Source organism: Sinohyriopsis cumingii, chromosome 1, assembly GCF_028554795.1.
Source record: "Sinohyriopsis cumingii isolate HCF-2022 chromosome 1, ASM2855479v2, whole genome shotgun sequence".
Taxonomy (NCBI): Eukaryota; Metazoa; Mollusca; class Bivalvia; order Unionida; family Unionidae; genus Sinohyriopsis; species Sinohyriopsis cumingii.
In genome coordinates this window covers 4201664-4225890 of record NC_142961.1, presented here as the reverse complement: position 1 = coordinate 4225890, position 24227 = coordinate 4201664, and the positions used below count along the sequence as shown (strand labels likewise).

General features: G+C 35.8%; 1 protein-coding gene across 1 annotated transcript in view; it reads right to left on the bottom strand.

Moving 5' to 3' along the window:
- Positions 1 to 24227, bottom strand: part of LOC149806331 (laminin subunit alpha-like) — a 246986-nt gene that overhangs the window by 12930 nt on the left and 209829 nt on the right. Inside the window, exons 67-73 of the mRNA XM_089951669.1 lie at positions 22928 to 23058; positions 21154 to 21307; positions 12678 to 12867; positions 6375 to 6539; positions 5303 to 5456; positions 4308 to 4438; positions 120 to 219 (exon numbers count right to left, since the gene is read on the bottom strand). Coding sequence (XP_089807795.1) covers positions 120 to 219; positions 4308 to 4438; positions 5303 to 5456; positions 6375 to 6539; positions 12678 to 12867; positions 21154 to 21307; positions 22928 to 23058 — 1025 coding nt within the window. The remainder of the gene's footprint in view (positions 1 to 119; positions 220 to 4307; positions 4439 to 5302; positions 5457 to 6374; positions 6540 to 12677; positions 12868 to 21153; positions 21308 to 22927; positions 23059 to 24227) is intronic.

The following is a 24227-nucleotide window of genomic DNA, read 5'->3' as shown; positions in this document are numbered from 1 at the left end:
AAGATAATGTTTAAATTCAATCAGACACGCTACAGTTATGGGACTGCAATAGTATATGGAAACAGAATATCTGCAAACTGAAACAGTAAAGAGTAACAAATTCTGCATGTTAAACTCACCCCTAATCTTATGCCAGGCTCCATCACAGATTTTGTTATCCATGGCAAGTGTGAATCTGGTGGAAAAGGGACCAGCACCATTATCAACAGTAAACACCACCTGAAATTAAAACAAGTGGCAAACTAAGAAAATGAGGCAATTTAGGATAACAACACTTGAATTGTATGTATATGGTGTGCCCAACTGCAAACAGCAAAATCCCAGAAATTATGTTGCAAAATAGATGGGTAGATAAAAAGAGTGCACTTTATTTACTGTACATATTTGCATATCAGTCGGGTCCAATATGCAAACAACATAACATAATGCATTAGATCAGGGTTTGTTCTACAGATTAATCCTAACAAACGATACTGACCCAGATCTGTTGGCATGTAATGATATGATAGAAGTGTGTCTTTGCAGTTGGATTTATAAGCAAGTCGTACATTTTTTTAAAAATTGTAATGACCCCTAACCTGTTGGTGCATTATACTAATTTATACTGTTCTTTACTGAGAGCATTTTGTGCAAATCTAAATATGATATTTCTCCAAGTTCATCTGATGAACACTGTGCCATAAAACATTGCAACTATATTTAACTTCTTTGGATTTTTAATGTAGTTTTAACAATTTGAGTCATATTGCTATGATGTCTGCAGTGTGACAGTTTAGAGTGATGTCTAGAACTGGGGCATCATGATGCAGACATGTAGCATTATGTCCCACCCAGTCACATTATCCTGACACCAGGCCGACCAGTCCTAACACTAATCTCTTAATGCTGAGCGCCAAGCGAAGCAGGTGTTAGTACCATTTTTGTAAGTCTTTGGTACGACTTGGCCGGGGATCAAGCCTCTTAATGCTGAGCACCAAGTGAGTCAACTGCTAGTACCATTTTCATAAATCTTTGGCATGACTCGGCTAGGGTTCAAACCTGTGACCTCCTGTATCTGAGGCAGACACTCTAACCACTTAAGCCACCAGAACAGTGAAACTATATGCATGTCTCAGACATGATGATAATACCTTTGAAAATGATGACATGATTTTTTTGGGTGTGCTTGATTAAGAGGATTTGTTTATATATATATGATTCACAGGAACTGATGCAAGATAGAGACACATAATTATTTTTGGACAGTAAGGATTAGTCATGTCACTTGGCATCTCATTTTGTTTTAGTTTGGAATCAGACATCTTGATTGTAGTTAATATTCCATCACATTTCTCTTTGTCTTTCATTTAGCTGCTATATCTAATGGATTTGCAAGACAAATTATACAACAATACTGTGTGATTGAAGGATTACAAATGACTGACTGATATATGCTTCTATAGTGATTGTACTTGTTAATTCAGTGTGAACTGTCAATGTCAATGGCAGTGTCTTTGTTCCATGTCACTGACTATACTGTAAATAAAGTTTTTAAAAAATGGAACAGCAGATGTAAAGTATGTAATTCTCAAAATTTCTTTAAACACTGAAAGTGCTGATCATAATAAAAATAATCTAAACATGCAGCCTATGAATTCTAGGACTACTTTCACTGCAACTACCGTTGCACAAAACACCAATCCAACGATGTGCAGTAATATCATGGATGGATCTACTATTACGTCAGCTGATTCAATCAGTGGTCAGTACAAACAAGGTGGTGCCCATGCAGGTTGGCTTACAAGGAATCCATTCATCCAAGAGTTTTTTGCAACTGACAATAAATATGCTGATGAATAACAAAAATACCAAAACTGTTGAAGCTGGTGTTGTACAGCAACATGAAAACGCACCTTGCTAGAATTTTGTCCAAAAAACAGCAATTCCACAGGCCTGGAAGCACTGTTCTCTTTAACAATGCTCACATGTGTGCCTCCTTCGGTACTTAACCCTAAAGCTAGCCCATATGGAGTACCAACAGGTCTAATACTTTTTGTGGACATGGTGACAAGTCACTACATAAAAAAAATTAATAACATGAAAGGATGCAACTTTTGGCCAACCTGTCTGTTAACCAACTAGAAAAGAATAGTACTTTTTTTTTCTAGATAACTTTCTTACAATAGACATAAGTAACAATGACGTGGAGGGAACTATGGCTTTATTCCATTTAACGTTTAACATTTTGTAATTCCTTTATCTATTCACAAAACTGTTGGTTCCACAATGTTATTAGGATAATTATATTCGATTCTTGGCAGTTAGACTACCTCAAGATAAAATCAACAATATTATACAGTTATTGAACATATATTATGCAAAAGTCATGCTCCAAGCAAGATCTGATGCCTCTTTTGGGATGATTCAATTTTGTGGGTAGATCTTTTTGTGTAATATTTAATTAAACTTTCAACAACTGTTTATAAGAATTACATCATTATCTTCTGCTACATGGCTGCATTATTTTAAAGTTTGAAAATTTGCACTTTAATGTCGGCTTGTCCCAAAAATAATTATTTATCATCTTGATCTTTCAGACTCTTTACTTTTTCATTGGACTGAAGGGGGTGGGGATACAAAAATGTAATTAATAACAAAGAAATGCAAAAACAATGGTTTCAGACAATTATCTTCCAATATATTAGGCATTCATTTACATGTTTACATCAACAGACATCACTGATGAAAATTCAATCTGACAAACATAGTAGAACTTTAAAATTAGCAAGTACAAAGGTATAATTCGAAACTATTTACGATTTTGTGGTTAATTTCTAATTCATCTTACTCCCAAGGCAGTATAAACACAAGCCAGATAAAGTCAAAAAGGATAAGATTATATTCTAAATACATTAGCATCTTTTGTAGCGAATTTCATTTTAATAAATATTATCACTTAAATTGAAACATATTTCGTTGCATGTTTCTTGGAGGTTAACAGATCGTCATGTAACATAATTTGGTAGGTGGAGCAATCTATTTTCTCGCATTAGGTCAATTTTACTGCTTAATACTGGAACATCAAGACAATATTTCATTTTAGACATGCACCAAATTCTGCCCACCAAAGGGTTTGATACCAAGGAATTCAGCTTACAATTTTAAAGAACTGGCACTGATATGATGGCAGGTGCACAGATGTCTGAAGACTAAGAAATACTCAGCATCCTTTGAGTCGATGGCATGACTTTTAATTTACCTTTACTTCTTGGCTGAAAATCAGCCAGGTTGTGTGAATATAATTTACTTATTTCAAGATTCTAGTGACAAATCCATCTTGGTAAATTCTAGAGATATTATTTTAAGGATAATTTTTTTTTAGACTTTCAACTTTTTAATATACATACAGGTTTAACATGTGCCATACAATATGTCTACAAGATTCACACGTGTTCCATTTACATTCTGTTTTCATTGGTGCATATCAGATATGATCTCTGTAAACTTGAGTGTACATTGCAATGTTCACAGTTGCAAATCAAAAAGATTTACAAAATATATAATGTTCCAAAGCTTCATGCTTCTACTCATCAATAGTAAAACCTAGTGCAGCATTTCAGTGCATCACAACAAATAACATGAATCCATTATCATGTACATTTGTATGCACTGCCTCATAAAGGTAATACATTTAAATTCCTTGGGGGATTCTCAGTTGTTACACATCTGAGCTCTTGAGCATGTTTACAATAGTATACACACTCTGTGCATCATTATAAATCATTCCAAGGAATTAACTCTGTCTTGTTCTATAATTATTCAAGGTTTCGACATAATCACACACAGGATGTGTGTGCATTGTTGAAATAAGTAGCTTCACATTTTCAGTAAGTTCCTAGTCTGTAACAATATTATTATTCAGACAGCTGAATCTGTCATTTAAGGCCCATCAAACATGTATATTACCTGAGGCCTATCAAGCATGTATATTACCGGAGGCCTGCCAAGCATGTATATTACATGAGGTCTATCAAGCATGTATATTACCGGAGGCCTGCCAAGCATGTTTATTACATGAGGCCTATCAAACATGTATATTACATGAGGCCTGTCAAGCATGTTTATTACTTGAATCAGTATGCTAATCCTTATTTAGTGTTTCTTAGTAAACAAATTATAAAAGCCATCTGCCTGTGTTATGTACATAAGTAAAAAAAAATGTCTGTGTTTTGTGTCTAAAAAAAATTCTTATGTTTGAAGTCTTGTTTTATTCAAGGAATATTTTGTTTTCTTTATGCAGACATGAAATGTATGCAAAGTATAATTACATCTCCATTTGCAAGCTCCAAAACCAGGAAGTCACTCTTATTTGAGTGGACAGAAAACATTACACCGGCATTACTCCTTGGTCGAACTTCAATACTGATGTCCAAGTCCTGTCCAACATTAAAGGAATCCACTGCAATGAAAAAACAATGCTGTAAAACCTTTTGAACATATTCTGTAGCATCGTGGAAGGTTCAAGTTTTACACCAAACTGCGTTTTAAAAAAAACGAAAATACCAAATGAATCTACTGATAACTGAATGGAATTTTGTAAATGTCATCTTAGAAGTGAAATCTGGAAGTAATAAGCACAGTAAATTAAATCAATACAGTTTCTGTTCTGACTGGATTGAAACTTCCTGGATCTTAGCTTAATGCTGAGTCTTTGACTGTATCCTAAAAATCTTAAAAATTACAATCAGTGATTAACAGTATGCATGAAGTTGAGAATATAAAAAATAAGAACTATACTGAAAATTAAGATTGAAATGTTTCCACAATTTACTCAAGACAGTAGTTTTGAAATGTTAGATATTAAATAATAACTTTTTTAAAACAATAATAAACTTATAGGCACCAATGTTAAGTAAAATTTCATTAAAAAATAACCAAAAAATACATAAGTTCAAGTACATAAATCTCTGGTCTATTAAGCCATGACACCTAAAATTACAGCATAAAGTGGTACAAGAAGGGAAGTAATAATAATAATAATAATAATGATGATGATGATGAGTATTCTCTACTGACTGTTCAGACAACAACTGTTCACAATGTAATAAAATATACAGTATTTACTTAATTTACAACAGCATTTGCAATGAAACAGGAAAATCTGGAGGGAAACCATAAATAATGGAAGATAACCAATTAACCCTTTCAGGTGGTGGCACAAGGATTGGAGCTAGGACAACAGTGTTGCAAAGCAATTTTGACATTACTGAATTATTCAGGCTCCTCATTAAAAATATTATTAGTAAATGATAAGAAGACATACCCAATCTTATATAACCATCATTCCCATAGAAGAAAGAACCATATTCCAAATTTGCATAACATGTTTGAACATTTGTCTGTCGTGGTGGATTTCCTGCACTCTGATCATCCACTTTGAAATTTCTCACACATCCAACAAAATTATCTGTATTGTCCTGAAAAAGAAAATCACACATCCAATGAAATTATCTCTTTGTCCTGAAAAAGAAAATCAATTTTTATGATTTGCCAATTTTATGGATGTTATTCAACAAACCATTAAAACAAAGGTGTAGCAGTTTACATTATCATGTATGCTTGTAATATATCAATACCTTATGTGATATATCAACACCTTATGTGATATATCAACACCATATGTAATATGTAATATATCAACACCTTATTTGATATATCAACACCATATGTAATATATCAACACCTTATGTAATATATCAACACCTTATGTAGTATATCAACACCTTATGTGATATGTCAACACCTCATGTAATATATCAACACCTTATGTAATATATCAACACCTTATGTGATATCATAATATATTTATCACAAAATATAAAAAAATATTAATTTAACCTATTGGGTTGGTGGTTTCATTTTCATAACATGGTTTTAATGCCATTTTACATCGCTTTATAAGCTATACATAGCAGCCAGTATATTAGGCGGAGGAAGAACCACGGAAAACCCTGCGCAGAATCACCGACCAACAGGAAGCTACCAGCAAGCTTTCTTATGTACCCACGTGGCTGAATCTAGGCTTGGACCCACATGGCCAGAGGTGAGCTGTCAGTGATCTGTAAAGGCTGTTGATGTCTTAGACCACTCTGCTGTAGGATAACCTAAAATCTGTCATACAGCAAGGCATCCCAGGCCTTCTTCTAATGTATGCATTGCTAATGACACCCACTGCCATTTCAGCTATAATTCAAGTGGTATTCCAAAGGATAAAGTATACTCTCCATTTGAGCCATGTAGGGTTACATCTATATGACTTCATAAGCATCAGGATACAAAATGCATGCTGGGATTAGTGTAAGAGAGTGAGTGTGAGAATACAAAAGAAAACTTACATCAAGATTTTCTTTTCCTTTCTTTGGCAAGTCACTGGGGACACCACCGAAGTAGTAAGGTGGTCTGACATTGAGAGATCTTGCTTGTCCCTTGGATATGCCCACACCAATGTCCTTTCCATCTATAACCAATGGTCCCTCTTTTTGGTTTCTGGCAAACTCCACCTATAATATCACAAAAAATTTCATATTATTACTTCCTACCATATATTTGTTTAATGAATTTTCTTCCAAGTGGGTTGTATTGCAAACAAATTGAGTCTTTGATCCCTGCATTTTTATGTCCAGTTCAAGAAAGCAAATTTCTTTTAGTAAATTATGCTTCTCCAATAATATTTACCTGCTCACATTGCATTATGATAACATTTGCTACTTCCAAATCCAGCCCTTATAGAAAGACAATATATTATCATTCTGTCAACACATTATATATATAACGGGAAGCAACTATATCAGTTTAACTACAATTTCTACCTATTAGGTGGTTGCCATTACCCCCTAAGTACCAGTTTTAAATTGAGCAAAATCTTTAGATTCCTCTACCCATTTGCATGAAAGTGTGTTTGGATGCCTCTACCCAATTAGCATGCAAGTGTGTTTGGATGCCTCTACCCAATTTGCATGCAAGTGTGTTCGGATGCCTCTACCCAATTTGCATGCAAGTGTGTTTGGATGCCTCTACCCAATTTGCAGGCAAGTGGGTTTGAATGCCTCAACCCATTTGCATGCAAGTGTGTTTGGATGCTTTTGCAACATCTGCATGGAAGTGCATTTGGATGCCTATTGTAAACAGGTGGTTTTTGGAGCACCAGTTTCAGGGGAAAAACCCTTTTTGATACTACTGGCACTGAATTAAGTGGCAATAGCATCAAATCACATAGTTGTTATTTAACATCTAGTTGTAATCTGCTATTTAAATAACTGGGTCAAATTCTCCACTTCCAAAATGGAGGCAGCAGATTTTGTTCAGTACTCTTTCCACCTTGAATGACTGATGCATGGAAGATTCTCGTGGGATTCTGCACTTTACTGGCATCGAAGTTTCATAGGCTTATCCAGTGAAAGAGGCAAATTCATGTCTTGGGGCTAAGGTTGTACTTTCATGCATATGGACTTGTCACTGTCAGTGCAGCTAGCATTAACCCAACAAGATTCAGTTCTCTTTTTTGTCAGGCCATGTTATGCAAATGAAAACTACAGAAGTCAGACTGGATATGTCAGTTAGCTGTCTCTGTTATGACCCAAACTGAGAAATTACTTTCAAAGTCAGATTCTGGTAAGTTGCTTGTATTTCATCACCTGAAATCTTCAATTAGTGTAATTGATCCTGTGAGAATTCAGAGTAGCCAAGTGGCCAGTACTTGTAGGCCTATGTCTTGCACACCTGTAGTTGGAACATTCTTTACTCTCGATACTCTCCATGTGTCATGGGTAACATATCAGAAGAAATTTACAAATGTACTTGGGAATAATGCTAGAAAGCATGGTCTGCATATGTCAAAATTGGACCCCAAGTTGGAGATTAACTTGCTGGTCCAACATCGTCTCATTCATGTACGTTGGAATGTGTCTCTGGTCATGAACAGTATCCCCTGATTGTAATAGAGGCTAACTTCTTGTCTTGAAAACGTTTGCTGTCTGGGAATGGGTGTTGAGAGTGGTGTGAAGCCATTAATGTGACACTCCAAGACTGAGGATCTAAACTCCATTTTTTCTTTATGACATCATGCAATGAGCCAGGTGGGAAGGTTGTTGTTGTTGTTGTTGTGGGGTTTAACGCCATTTTTTCAGCACACGATAGGCCATATATGGCGGCCAGTATTAATGGTGGAGGAAGAAACCGGGAAAACCCCGGAAAGAACCACCGACCCACGAGAAGCTACTGGCATGCTTTCTCACATATCCACATTGGCTGAATCTGAGACTCGAACCGGCGCAGACAGAGGTGAGATGGCAGTGATCCGTAACGGCGAACGCTTTAGACCACTCGGCCACTCGGGGCCCCCCAGGTGGGAAGGAGGAGTATCTTAACATGGATGAAGTAGCAGCAATCTCTCAACTGCCTGAGTGGAGTCGAGGTTGCTGTGACATGTTTGGGTATCACCAAATCAAGGTGATTGTTGATCCAGGATGTTTCCTCTTAGTGAGGCCCGTTATAAGCAAAAAATACTCAATTTTCTTGATTAGAAACACTCGTCTTCATAAGATCACTTGGCAGTTTCTTCATAGCAGTAGGATGACAAACGTGGAGGGAATCAGATAACAAAATCTGAAATCATCTAATATGGTTAGATCATCTATAATTTTCTGAAAATGGTAGGTCCAAATCTGATGAAAAGAGTGGAGTCTTGCACCTTGAGTGGGTGGCCAGAGGGCATGGGTGATGGTAAATCATTGATGACTGATGGGAAGGTCTGGAGAAGGAGAAATTTTGTTTCCCTCTCTCCCTCACTGCCTGCCTGCAAAAATATGGGCATATGACTGCCTATCATTCACTTGGTCAGAAGAAATGATAAAAAACTGCTCCTGTTGAGAACCATTGCAAATTTTCTAGCAACAGTTGTCCCTTCTCTTGTATGTCCACTAACAAGGTCATGCAGAGATAGAACACTGCACTCAAAACTAAAAGGTAAAACATATGCCTCTTGCTTTCTCATCCACCCAATTTGATGCCTAACAGACACGAAGAACCAAAAGGGATGCAGTGCATAGAAAAACAGCAATGACTGTTAGGCACATTCTTAGCTAGATGAAAACAAATCATCAGAGGCACAAAGTTAAGTAGGGAGGAAGTCTACACAATATTCTAGACATAACATTAAAGATTGTCTGTGTACTTTATCAACGTCTTGGAAAAGTACATGTTACTATCATGACAACACCCCTGAGACTAATCAATATCTACTGTATTCACAGCATATTCTTGTGATATTCTTATATGGCCACCAGGAAAGTGACCATGTAAGACAGGTGGCCTTTCCAGAGGGGGATTATATTTGTGACCAGTATGTGTATGTAGAAATCTACAAAATATTTCAAAGCATTTAAAATCTTCATTTAAAAGTAGCACTAATTATTAAAAGGTTATTCTTGTCTTAAGAACTTAATAGGTCTTATTCTAAAGAGTGTGAAATGCAAGTAGGTATTATTGACATGCACATGGTAAAACCATTCAAAAACATCATTTTAATCTTGATAAATACATTGCTTGGTATTTAAAATAATTCTCTTTCTGTTTACTCCATTTCCCCACTGCCACAGAATATTCTCCTTATCTGTTAAGAGGTTGTATATTTGACTCTTCCCAATATAAACTTTTTTGGCAAGAACTCTTGAACTCTCCCCACTGTCATCAAGTCAAATAACTTTTACTCTTTCTTCTATGTTTATGTGATGACATGTTAAAGTTTTGTAATGATTTAGGAATGTTGGTAATTGTTCAGTACTGCAACTTAATTCCTGTAAATGTTAGCATTAATGATATGATATAAACCTTAGTAGTACATGTACTTTAGCCAAAAAAACACTTCTTTTACTAATGAAAACCTGACACAAGGAAACAGATAATCAGATTACTTACCATACCATATGAATTCAATATTGGTTGTGGACACATTAAAATAAAATGTGGCCGCCTGTGAGGGGCAAATTTTACATTTTTGAACTAATATGCTGGCCATGTAAGAGGTGTGACCTTCCTTGAGGGATACTTTTGAACACAAACTCATTGATGCCAAGGGATTCTGGCTGTAAAAAGCAGGTGGCCGCTGGTCATGGGGGCCATTCATGAGGGGGACCATTATATTCACAGATTCAGTTTGCTTCTGCATAGGCAATGACATGTAGTAGAGAGCATCTCGACATCACCCATAAAGCTATTCAATGATTTTACTGTATTCACAGACACACAAATAAAACTAATCAGTGATTTTACTGTATTAACAGACACACCCATAAAACTAATCAATGATTTTACTTTATTAACAGACACTCCCATAAAACTAATCAATGATTTTGCTGTATTCATAGACATTTACTGTATTCACAGACACATCCATAAAACTAATCAATGATTTTACTGTATTCACAGACACGCCCATAAAACTAATCAATGATGTTACTGTATTCACAGACACATCCATAAAACTAATCAATGATTTTACTGTATTCACAGACACACCCATAAAACTAATCAATGATTTTACTGTATTCACAGACACACCCATAAAACTAATCAATGATTTTACTGCATTCACAGACACACCCATAAAACTAATCAATGATTTTATTGTATTCACAGACATTTACTGTATTCACACACACACCCATAAAACTAATCAATGATTTTACTGTATTCACAGACACACCCATAAAACTAATCAATGATTTTACTGTATTCACTGACACAGCAAGTTCTAGCACTGTTTCTGCATAAGCATGGTGGGGTAGAGACAGCATCTTGAAAAGAATTGTGCTATCCATACGACTTAGAAGTGTAATGTGTAATGAGTACAGTACTTTACAATTTTTCCTGGGAAATGAATGTTACTGAACACAGACATGATTTTGGTCTTCCATAATAAAAGCTGAAATTTTTTTATGGGAGTATGGGGGTCCTCCTTCAACAGGGGTCTTGGGGGTCCATAGGGCTGAGGGCCCCCAGCCAAAAATGCATTTTACACATAAAAAACTGCTCTTGGTGCAAATTATGATCATAAAATAAACAAAAATAATCATTTGAAAATAATAAACTTACCAAAAATGTTCAACTTGACTTCAATAATTTCACAATATTTATTGTCACATAAATTTGTTCTCCAATACTATTGATGCTGAAGTTATTTCATGTACATGTCAGTGTTCACATCGTAATTAAGTCACAATAATTCGTCAATTTTTGCAAATATATTATACTTCTCTCTTTTCATAACAAATCTGTAAAAGAAACACCCACATACATCAACTATACACAAATAAATCCCATACATTCACTTGTTTTTTTCTTCAATGGACACAACCTGTTGATATGTCAGTCAAGCTCTTTTTGCGGCTTTGACAAAGATTTCTTTAACCTTCCTTTTTTGTCAACTCTGACTTTTGGCTCAATGTGCAATTGTTTCTTTTCCTTCTCAATGACAGCCTTTTTCCTTTCAAACTGGTGCTTGTATTGGCAACATGCAGTGTGCATATTCTGACAGAGGGCTACATCTGTTCTCTCATGCAAGAAATCTTTCTTCTTATAGTAATTAATTGCACTTTTTTCAGATACCTTCTGAGCTTCGATTTTTCCAAATGCAGCTTCTTTTGTAGGTGCTGTTCTAAACTCTTCCAACTATGATTACCGTAATTCATATCTTTCTTGCAGAGGTCACAAAATGCCAGTCCTCTCTAGTGTTCAGTTTTCTTATAAACTGACCAACTAAATTTCCATCAACTTTTCGCTCCAGCCATCCCATTTCCATATATTTTTCAAACCTTTAAACTTTTCATGTCATGGTCTCTCTCAACAACTCAGGACGCCATGTTTTGCAAGCATGCTTCTTCTTTCCATTGCCATCAGTTTCCATTACATAAAGATTCACTGGATGAATTTAAACCTTTGACTAATCAGAATACTCTTTACAAGAGTCGTGTGCTAATATATGGAATGAATAATTTACACGGGTCATTGTGGAATGGAACCAGACAGACCATTTTGTAAAAACTGGAGAAAAGCGGAATTCCGCTTTAAAATGGAGAAAAATCATGTACGTGAACAAAATCACAAGTAACAATAACTAATGAAATGGTAATTGCAAAAATTTTGAATAAATTCACTGGAATTCAACAAAATGCTGTATGCACCATAATCAGCATTTTGAGTTACAAAGCTACTTAAAAAAGGACAATTAAGGTTAAGTATAAGATTCAGTGGATTCAATGATGGTGAAAGTAAAAACTGGAACATCTATGTACAACAGTAACCATCTTGCAGGCAGAAAGGGAGAAAGGTATCCTAATGTAATGTGATCAAGTAACACATTTGATGAAGCAAATATTAGTAAAGTCTCTTTAGCATAATCAAAATGCTAAAAGTCAACAATAAAAAATGGTTTTCTAGTTGCAATTCCAAGACTGTTTCAAGCAAGCACAGTGCAGTGTTAAATTATTAAATTATTCATGTGATGATGAAAGATTTGTTCTTTATTTCCATAAGATTTTTTCTACAATATATATATCAAATATATAGTAATTACTGACTAACTTTAGGAAGATTCCCAACATCTCAATTTTATGTTGAATTTGACTGTATTTTTGACTTACTGTATGCCATTGGCCATCATTGTAAGTTTTAGGGCTTGTGATAATGCCAGCACCAGTACCAGGGTTAAATGCAAACCGCACTTTGCCATCAATCAGCGAAAGAGAAATGAAGTCGGTGTGTCTGTCATCAGCTACGTAAAGGAAGACTCCATTTAGCTCTGTTGTTTTGAATTCCAGCATGTATCGGGACCTAGAATGAAATCACACAAAATATGAGTTTTGGTAACGAAAGTGGCCACCTTGCTTGTGAATAACAGACAGCCAATGCCATCAACCAAGAAATACAACTGTATAACAATAACTGTCCATTTGACTTCAGCTTTGAAATGAACTGTGGATACCTGATCTATGTGGCAGAAGATCAGTGTCAGCCATGTCCTTTCTACTTCAGATTTTAAGTGAACTGTGTATAAACCGCTCCTTTGATAACTTGCACCCATATAATTTCCAAACCTGCTTTGTTTTAGTTCTGTTTTAATTCCTTTTCAGTGTAATTATTGTAAATCTGATATGCTGTCTTATATTCAAACATGAACAATGTCAATCTACTATCACAGCTATGTGAGTGTTTCTATGAGAACCTAATTAAATCCTGTGTTTTAATCTTCAACCTGCAGATGAACTTGCACTGTTACACTCAGATATAAGCAGATGTGCTTTGTATTATCATGCAAATTTTGTCTTTTGTATTAAATCAAACAAGGAGATGGGACAAAAATATGTTAAAGGCATTCAAATCCTATCTGCTTATGAGATAGTGTGTCAGGTCAACTAATTTCAGCTGACCAATCAATCACTGTTATAAATATTGTTATGTAAGTAACAGAATTAAACTACCTTACATTAGCCTACTCATTCCCGAATGTGATCAATGATTGCAAGGTGACCAAACATAAACAGCATTTTGTGAATGTTGTTGTTGTTATAGGGTTTAACGTCATTTTTCCGCACAAGATAGGCTATACATGGTGGCCAGTATTAATGGTGGAGGAAGAACCCGGGAAAACCCTGGAAAGAAACACCAACCCACAAGAAGCTATTGGCAAGCTTTCTCACATATCCACACTGACCGAGCCTGAGACTCAAACCCACACAGACAGAGGTGAGATGGCAGTGATCCGTGATGGAGAGTGCTTTAGACCACTCGGTCACTTGGCGGCCCTCATTTTGTGAATGAAAAGCTTTGTTTCAAAGACATAGTTTATTAACACAAAGTGAGTTCCAAAGTCTGTAGTGAATTGACACTCAGAGATTTATACAAGGACAAGCAAAGGTTACACTATTACTTGTAATGAAAATACAGCATCAATATTTTACTACTATTACAATAAAAACAAGAATCCATTCAAGGGACACAAGCTCTACTGGGCAAAAGAATTTCCACTAATTTAGGAAAAGACCTTTTCTTCCTTTTAATTGCTGAGAACTGAAACCATCTCTGATATTCATTAGTGATAACAAGATTTTCAAATTAGCTGCTGTAGTGGACATACTGGATGTCATTTTTACTGAGGACAAAGTAGAAATCATTTTAAGTCTTTTGGTCAAAACATCATGTCATCTGTTAATGAGAAGTAGTGACAAGATATTCATTGTCATGGCAGCATCATTTTTATGACCAACTAGGTATCAAAAGAAATCTACAGGTGAATACCCCATGCTGATTTAGCCATCCAATCAGGAGTACATACATCAATATTAAGTTTTCAAGATAAGCACCACGGTGGCAATAATGAGGGTTAGTTATTTTCATTTAGGACCAATAACACACCAAAAAACATTTCTGATGAAAACTGATATGTCAAAATGACAATGCCTTTAAGATGAGTAGCAAAGAAAGAGATTTGTAAGATGCCTGCATATTGTATGTCTGCACTATTTTAATTTAAGGTAAAAAAACATAAACAGTAAGAACCTCAGGCTGATATACCCACCCATTCAATTAGAGATAACATATTTTCAAGCTCATCAGCAGAGGTATATTACAACCTGGATCAGCACCGTTTTCATTTAGGACCATGAAGACATAAAAGTCTCTTACTGAAAACCTCATGCTGATATGACAATCATCCAGTTGGAGTAGCAATAAAAATACTTTCAAGATGGCTGCCATATAGGATCTCAGATCAACACCATGGTCATTTAAGACCAACAGTATATCATAAAAAGGCTTCTGGTGAAATCCCCATATCAAAATAATTTCTGTTCAGAAGTTGTTGTTGTAAGAAGATTTTCAAGATAGCTTCTCATGGTTCCCCCATTTTTCTAAGACATATTTCAAGGTCATTACCAGGCTTTTTCCAGGATGAAATTAAATTTTTCAAAGTTCACATTACCGAATGAAATTAAAGAACATTTCAGGTTATAAAACATGCATTTTCTAAATCTATAGATGTTTCCCTTTCAAGACTCTCCAAAACATCTAAGTCAGAAAAGATGATCATGAACAAAACCACCAAATGTATCACAAAAAACAAGTTCGATTATATTCCTACAAATTGACATGTAAAGTCATTTCAGTGTACAGAATAAAAATTTGAACTTTATTTAGCTGACATGCATTATGTTGCTATGTGGGAACAACATAATGAACATAAATTATGTTTTGTTTCCTTTCAAAAATTTTATTCTAAAGAATTCTATAGCAATATATACATATGCATCTCGCAGAAAGTAACAGTTCCTGTTACAGTATAAAAAAAAAATAAACGCAAATAATTAGAATCTTGTCTTGTAACAAAAAGAGTTTAACCCTGAATTTATCTGTGCCAATAAAATCCCAAACAAGATTTTTCAAACAACCTAATCGCCTTAAGACGATCTGGTTACAAATCCACCATTTAAATTCTTTTCAAAATGGTTGATTTAAATTTTGACAAAAGACCTTCAAAATTATACACTGTTGTATAAACAAGGACTGAATTTTTTGTAAAATCAACTTTTCTTGTAATTCGTTAAACCAGTCCCCAAACCTGATATTGGGGCTCGTATCGTTTTCTAATACAAGGGATGACAATTTCTCATTTCAGCTCTTGAGATTCAACAATTTGGCCTACAAATTTGGCTTAACCCTTTACCTCATGCAAACGTCTTTGGACACCTCTATTCCATTCGCATGGAAGCGCCTTTTGATGCCTCTAATCCATTCGCATGGAAGCGCCTTTTGACGCCTGCTGTAAACATCAGCCATTTTGAGCTGGTTTTTGCAGCGCCACCTTCGGGGAAAACCCCCCTATTAGATACTACATTCATTTCTGCGAATGACAATTAGGTCTGATCACATGGTCACTGTTTATGCACTGGTCGATATCTGCTATTTAAAGTAACTGGGTCGTAATCTCCACTCTCCAAAATGGCGGTCGCGGATTTCATTCACTAATTACGAAGTTTTCACGATTAGAATCACAACTATGAAAGATTCAATAACTTAGGTAAAGGCTCTGATATTGATGTTGGCAGCAATTAGTTTTTATAAATTATCAAATTCAGATGACTTAGTGATATAGACGCAGACGAAAAACTTGTAAATTTCGAGTATGGGAAATGGCAGCTATGGTTGGTCACGCAGCCTCACTGACATGACGGTGAACAAGTTCTCTCAAGATTTTAAAGCACATAAAAATTCTTCTGTGAAAAATAATTACACAGCTATAACAATCGGACTTTACTCTTAAATTTTTCCACATATAATAGATGTGTACCAAAAATGTAAAATGGTTAAAATTGTTGTTAAACATAACATACACTACATTGCTTAACAGTTTACAGGCAGGCCTATGCATATGTTGTCAACTTGGTAACAGGTGTTCTATTTATAGCATTCTGCACTTTGTCACTATGCTCTATGATGTAATGGGTTAAAACGAATAGCAGTACGTTTTCTATCCGAGTTTCATCCGAATATTTACACCCCATTTTTCATATTTGGATATTTAGGTTGGTGTGGAGTCATTGCAACTGCATATCAAAAATTTGGAATTTGCCGCCACCGTGCAGAAGTGACATAAGGTAGTCGCTTACCAGTGGACCTATAAAATTTAAACTTACGTTATATTTATTCATACCTGCATGAAATCGATAGAAAATGATTTATTTTCTCAAAAATGGCCCTTATTGTAATCAATGTTTTTAATCCTCTGACAGACTAGATGAAACTACAGCATAGATGAAACCTCACCTGGTACTTGCCATTTGCAATACTAGTCACATAATTTCACAAATCTCAAGCGATGATATCGGAAATCCAATAGTCACGTGATATCAACAAAAATTCCTTTCTAATGTTATTATACAGAAATTAAATTATATTAAATGAAAGTCAGATACTTTTGTAAAAAGCCAGCAATCACGCCAGTCTGATTTATCAAGCAGAAAGCACATGTCAACGTGGTAGTCACGTAATACAACAAAACTCCATAAGTTGTTCTCAGAATATACAAATTTGTATTTTTATTACAACCAGTATATGACTTTCAGTTAATATTTTTTTATTTTTCCTCTACAAGATCTGAAAATGTGGGTTGTTAGATTGTGTACTCATGTGACTAGCAATGCAAATCGAAAGTACCAGGTCACATTTGATCAACGTCATAGTTTTATCTTGACTTTCAGCAGATTAAAGACATAACGATTTTAATACTCACAATGTCTGAGAAAAAAGTAATTTTCATATTGATTTCATGCATATATCACTCGATCTAACAACGTTTAAAGTTTGCTAGGCTATCCGATAAGCGGCTACCCTTTGCCACCACCATGTTGGCCTCATGTGATGCTAGACTGGTTTTCATACCTTCCATGTAAGGAAAGACATGGATATCGAGCCGACTTTGAAAATAAAAGTCTACCAGATGAATCTAATTGACTGAGCATTTGGATTGACTCAGCATATATTGCAAGAACCCAAATGATCCATACTGCACCCTCCGAATGTTCTGGTTAGAACTCGATACATTTAACTCGCAACTCAATTATGTGATTGTTTCGGGCATCAAGTGGTGGTGGAAAATTCCCAGATTTTTCCTGACTTGCATCAGTATTTGCAAAATTCAAGGACTTTTCACAGTCGGGAGAAAATTTATCATTTCTCCCGACTTTTTCCCAGATTTCCTGGTATCATGGGAATCCTGGCTTCTGTAGTGGCTATATTGGATTTGTCACTATTCATTTTTAGGACCAACTAGACATCAAAATGAGTCTTTCTGTGAAAAAACCCATTCATGTATGAAGGGTAACAATAACAATATTTTCAAGATGGCCATAGCGGCAGTCATATGGACCCCAAATCAGCCATTTTCATTTAGGACTAAATAAACAGCATTAGAAGTCATTCTGACAAAACCTTATGTTGACATGACCTCTATTATGGAGGAGCAGCAATAACAAGAATTTCAAGACATCCACTGTGGCAGCCATATTGGATGTGTGAGCAGCACCATTGTCATCTAGGACCAACTAGACCATGGGATAATGTGTGTGTAGGACCAACTAGACCATGGGATAAATGTATGTGCAAAGTTTTATGGTAATCCTCCCAGTAGCTTAGTGTGAGTAGCAATAACAAGCTTGTGCAAACCAAATGATGGACATTGGACAGTGAGCGATGGATTGAGACCATCCTGTTAAGTTCCTGTTGTCTATAACCAGTAGAGCTAAAAATAAGTTTCTAAACTGATGGTTGTTTCACTACTCACCCATAGCAATTTTTGAAAGAAGATTATGTTTGTTACAGAAGACATACACTGACCACATTAACTTTGTGAAAATGTTCCAGTACCTTTTGAATCCAGCAGTTACGAAAGATACAAAATTCATATTTCCCATCTTTATATTCCATACAACTGATGGAAAGATAGTCTTCCTAGCCTTAGTCATGTCCAAGTAAATGTTCTCTGAGCAAAAGAAATTTTTAAAAAAATTTGCTTTTCCTAATACAATCGCTAGATTACATTAATGTAAGGGGAGGTAATAGGAAGAGTCAATACTGAGCATCCAACCTCTAGCATGGTCAAACTCAAGGGAAGAGGGATCATTCCCTATAAAACACACTCCTAATATCTGAATAACACAATCGATGGTCACCATGACAACATTACCTGGGTAAGAAAAAATTCAGCAAATGACTTTTTCTTGGTGAGGCTGTGCTAATTTTAAACTGGTCGGATGAAGGTGTGGGCTGCCACCATCTGATGAACCAGATTCAATTTTTGTTGCTGCTTTGAAGCTAGATGATGCAGATAGTAACTTCAGAAAGCCAGCTCCATCTTCTTTATCTCAAATCATCATGTTCCAATCAAACTCGTGGCTTGCAGCTTATTACACGACCTGAAATTTTCATGATGTGTCCTTGATTTCTCAGATCGTCATGTTCCAATCAAATTCGATGCCTGCAGCTTATTACATGACCTGAAATTTTCATGATGTGTCCTTGATTTCTCAGATTGTCATGTTCCAATCAAATTCGTGGCCTGCAGCTTATTACATGACCTGAAATTTTCATGATGTGTCCTTGATTTCTCAGATTGTCATGTTCCAATCAAACTCGTGGCCTGCAGCTTATTACACGACCTGAAATTTTCATAATGTGTCCTTGATTTCTCAGATCGTCATGTTCCAATCAAACTCGTGGCCTGCAGCTTATTACATGACCTGAAATTTTCATGATTATGCTGAGCATTTTGGATGGTTATATCCTTTTCCCCAGCTTGACCAGAAAAAAAGAGGCATTGCTGCCTTTGCATAACGTCTGAGCATGTGGACCTCATCCTGCATCACAGCCTCCTTACCTCATCAATCAAGGAGATAATGGATGACCACTCTTTGACTGCCCATTGGTAATGGATGAGCATTCTATGACTGCCCATTGGTAATGGATGAGCACTCTTGGACTGCCCACTGATGGCAGCCTGTTCTTCACTATGAAGCATCATAAGGACCACAGAATCATTGGATTGCAACTGTAGATAGTTCCGGCCCACTAAAAGAGTATGCAAGCTCATGGCTGGATACATTACAAATTCATGGCTGGATGCATTCATGGCTGGATGCATTACAAATTCATGGCTGGATGCATTACAAATTCATGGCTGGATACATTACAAATTCATGGCTGGATGCATTACAAATTCATGGCTAGATGCATTACAAACTCATGGCTGGATACATTACAAATTCATGGCTAGATGCATTACAAATTCATGGCTGGATGGATTACAAACTCATGGCTGGATGCATTACAGCAGCTTCAAAAAGAGCATGCAAACTCATGGCTGGATGCGTTACAAATTCATGGCTGGATGCATTACAAACTCATGGCTGAATGCATTACAGCTCCAAAGGTTATGCAAACTCATGGCTGGATGCATTACAGCAGCCTCAAAGGTTATGCAAACTCATGGCTAGATGCATTACAGCAGCTTCAAAGGTTATGCAAACTCATGGCTGGATGCATTACAGCAGCTTCAAAGGTTATGCAAACTCATGGCTGGATGCATTATAGCAGCTTCAAGGAGGTGCTGGCTAAAAAGCTCAGTCTTACTTGAATTAAGCCATGTCAGTACCAGTAATAAATTCCAACTGGAGGAGTGATTATAGCCAATTAAATTCAATGGAGCTGTAGGCTTTGATCATGGTGGAGGCTAAACTTTTTCTCCTTGAAAAGCCAAGGAAAATGTTAGTCAATTTTGGGATTTAGGAAAAAAGCTGTTGCACCAGACCCTGGAAACCCCCCACCTCCTCCTGTATACCTTTTACCTCAGAGTAGACTGTCTAGATAGAGATGAAACACCTACAAACATGGCTACATGAGCAGGTTGGGTTTGGGGCCCATCGCTTTCTGAATTATTTTCAGTACTAAGAGTGGGAGGTGTGTAGATGTAGCCTCAAAACTCCTCCCAAATGTCTCTGAGTGAATCCACGACTCTTGCTTCTGGGTCTGGGAATAGTGCGATGAAGGTGAGCTTGGTCCACCTCTTTGCAAAAAGATTTATTGATGGACAGCCCCAAAGTGCATAAATATGCTGAAAGATCGCTGAGTGGGTGGACCACTTTGTGCGAAGGGTCTGGCACAACCTGTCCAGGACACTGGGCCTGCCAAGAATATGTAGTAAATTCCTCTACATTCAATACTATACTGACTTTGTCCATGGATAGATTAATAATCCATAGGATTGAGTCTGTGTGAGGTATATCATATCGCCAAAATCTGGTAAACAACCACAGTCACCTCATGGTGATGAATTGGGGCATGGAAATGTGTTGGGAATACTGAATAAAGATGGGACTACTTCATTCTGCAATTGCTGGATTTGAGGGGTACTGGAACATCTTCCTAACATTAATGTGATCAGGGAATGTATTAAAGTATGTTGTTGCACACATATTACGATCTGAGTATGAAAACATACAACAACAACACGTATTTTTGTTATGGTCTGAAAAGAAAATCAGGCTGAATCCAGGCAAATGATGCACTTACTTGATTCTTATAGTACCAGGCAGTGAGTCAAACTCTATGCTACTGTTTGGTGTCAAACCAAATAACCACCCAGTCGTCTGTTCTTCATCTCCTTCAAGGGCAGGGTCAGTGGGAAGGGCACACGTACCTGGGGGTAAGGTAGTTTTGGGAATGTCTGTGAATAAAAGACAAAGTCAGCTGAATAAATGAATAAACGAATGAATGAATGAATGAAAAAATGAAGAAATAAATGAATGCATGCATCCATCCCTACAATGCAAACATACATACATACACATATACATACATACACATATACAAACATGCATACCCATATACATACATACATACATACATACATACATACACATATACATGCATGCATACATACACATATTCATATTCATATATATATATATATATATATATATATATATATATATATATATATATATATATATATATATATATACATACATAAATACATACATACATACACACACACATACATACATATACATGCATACATACATGTATACATACATACATATATACATACATATATACATTCATACATAAATACATACATACATACATACATACACACATACATACATACATACATACATACACACATATACATGCATGCATACATACATACATACATTCATACATATGTACATACATACATACAAACATACACACATATACATACATACATACATACATACATACATACATTTCCAGGTTAAGTAGTTTCAGAAATTCACTTGACCCACCTATATCTTCACCTGTCTCTAAATTTCAATCTCTTGCCTACGTTTGATAATATGGAAGTATTTTACTCCATCTTAAGAAATAAAAAACACATTTATTTCTTCAAAGAGCTATAAGGTTTGATCAGCCCTGATACCACTAAACATGAGTGAAACAAAAAACTGGATTAATGAATGAAATTAAGAATCCATTCAACCTTCTCATAATGGAGGTCAATAGAGCTGGTGATACAATACCTTGTTTTAGCAGTGACATTTATTCCTTGAATACCTATGCATTCTGTTATTCCTATGTTGTTTACAAGCATATGCTTCATATGGTACTGAAACTTGAGCTTTTCATATTTATAAGTCTTTCTCAATGCTGGCACAACAAAGGAATGGAGTTTTAAGCACTATATATATTAGGCCAATAATTCTACATTTTAACAAGAAAATATTGTAGTCTATACATTATTTTTACACAAAGTACTTAGGCACTGAAAATGTAAATCATGACAAAGTTTTATCAAAGAACTAGAAGCATGTTCATCAAAATCAGTTTCGGCAACAGGAGAGTGTTGCATGTGCAATCAATGGTGAATGGGAAACTGACATAGATGCAAAATGTAGCAAAGTCAATCAAGCATGAATATCTGATGTGAACCATTTTTGGAAAAAGACTGTTCCACCAAGAAGCATCCAGGCCAAAAGTTATACGAACCTGCATCTAAACAAACCATGAGAAATTGATCTAATTGCAAAAATTAACAAATATCAATAACATACAGGTCATAAATATTGTTGTGCTCACCAAGACAAAGTACATATAAAGCTGCATTCAGTCAACAATCACAGACTGGTCATATAAAGCAAAATATACTGCAAAAAAACTTTGCTAAATGCAAAACAAACTCTGGTGAGGTGGACTGATGGAAAGATTGATGAACATGGGTAACGCTATCTGTTACTTCAACACTTGAAGGTCAGTAAAAAAATCTTTTAGGTTTGGTTACCTACTTTACGCAGATAAAACTTACCTGTAACAGCCCGTTCAGGTTCAGGTGTTGGCATAACAGTAGCTGACTGGTCAGTTGGGTCAGGAATTGGACAGCCAGCCAAAGACACTGATGCAAGTTTGTCCTTTTGAAGGGTGGCAAAGTTCAAAAACCTTTGAAGAAATGGAAATTCTTTTAAATAAAAGCTTAATTGATAGAACCAACCAAAGAATTAAGAGAATTAAATTGGTCATGTACTCGTCTTATCAAGAATGACAAGAAACTTAGTAGGGTTACAGTTTTAGTCCTACAAACTTTTGAATTCCTTTCTTTCTTTATGATTTTTTAATTGAGTATGTTTAGGAATATCAAAGGTCAAAGAAAGAAACTACATAAAATTATGCCATTTTCAAAGTCTATTATAAAGCACTGAGCTCCTTCTTGATAATTTTCAAACATGCAATAAAAATATCAAGCTTTAGCCATGTGTCCATGTTCAAATATGCAATAAAAATATCAAGCTTTAACCATGTGACCATGTTCAAATATGCAATAAAAATATCAAGCTTTAACCGTGTGCCCATGTTCAAATACGCAATAAAAATATCAAGCTTTAGCTGTGTGCCCATGTTCAAATATGCAATAAAAATATCAATATTAATGATGTCATTTGGGTTTCATCAGCCAGCAAGTAAAATTAGGTGAAGAAAATTAGGCAGCAACGCTAGAGCTAAACTTAAGTCAAATGAACAGTATTCATGTCCTTGGGTTGTGGTACAGGGAAAGTCTTTATAATAAGAGACCAATAATTTTATAGATGCCATACTTATGGTATATAATAATAAGACATGCATAAAATGCAATTTTTTATTAAATTTGGCACAGCATACAAAACTAAATTTGAAATTTTGAAGGCATTTTCGAGAGCTATTCCATTTAAATATATCTAATAAAGAAAAATGTGTAGGGGTTCCACATACATTTTAGAAAAAGAAAAAGTAGGTTTGGATCCCTACAAGTTGCTGAAAAAAACAGTAGACTAGTAATGATAATGTCATTATGTCATACACTGAATAAAGCTACAGACCGCTCTGGTGCCCTAGTGGTTAGAGCGTCCGCTTCGGATGTGGGAGGTTGTGGGTTTGATCCCCATCCGAGTCATACCAAAGACTTACAAAAATGGTACTAACAGCTGCCTCGTTTGGTGCTCAGCATTAAGAGGTTAGTGTTAGGACTGGTTGGCCTGGTGTCAGGATAATGTGACGGGGTGGGACATCATGCTACATGTCTGTGACATGATGACCCAGTGCAAGGCATCACTATAAACTGCCACACTGCAGAC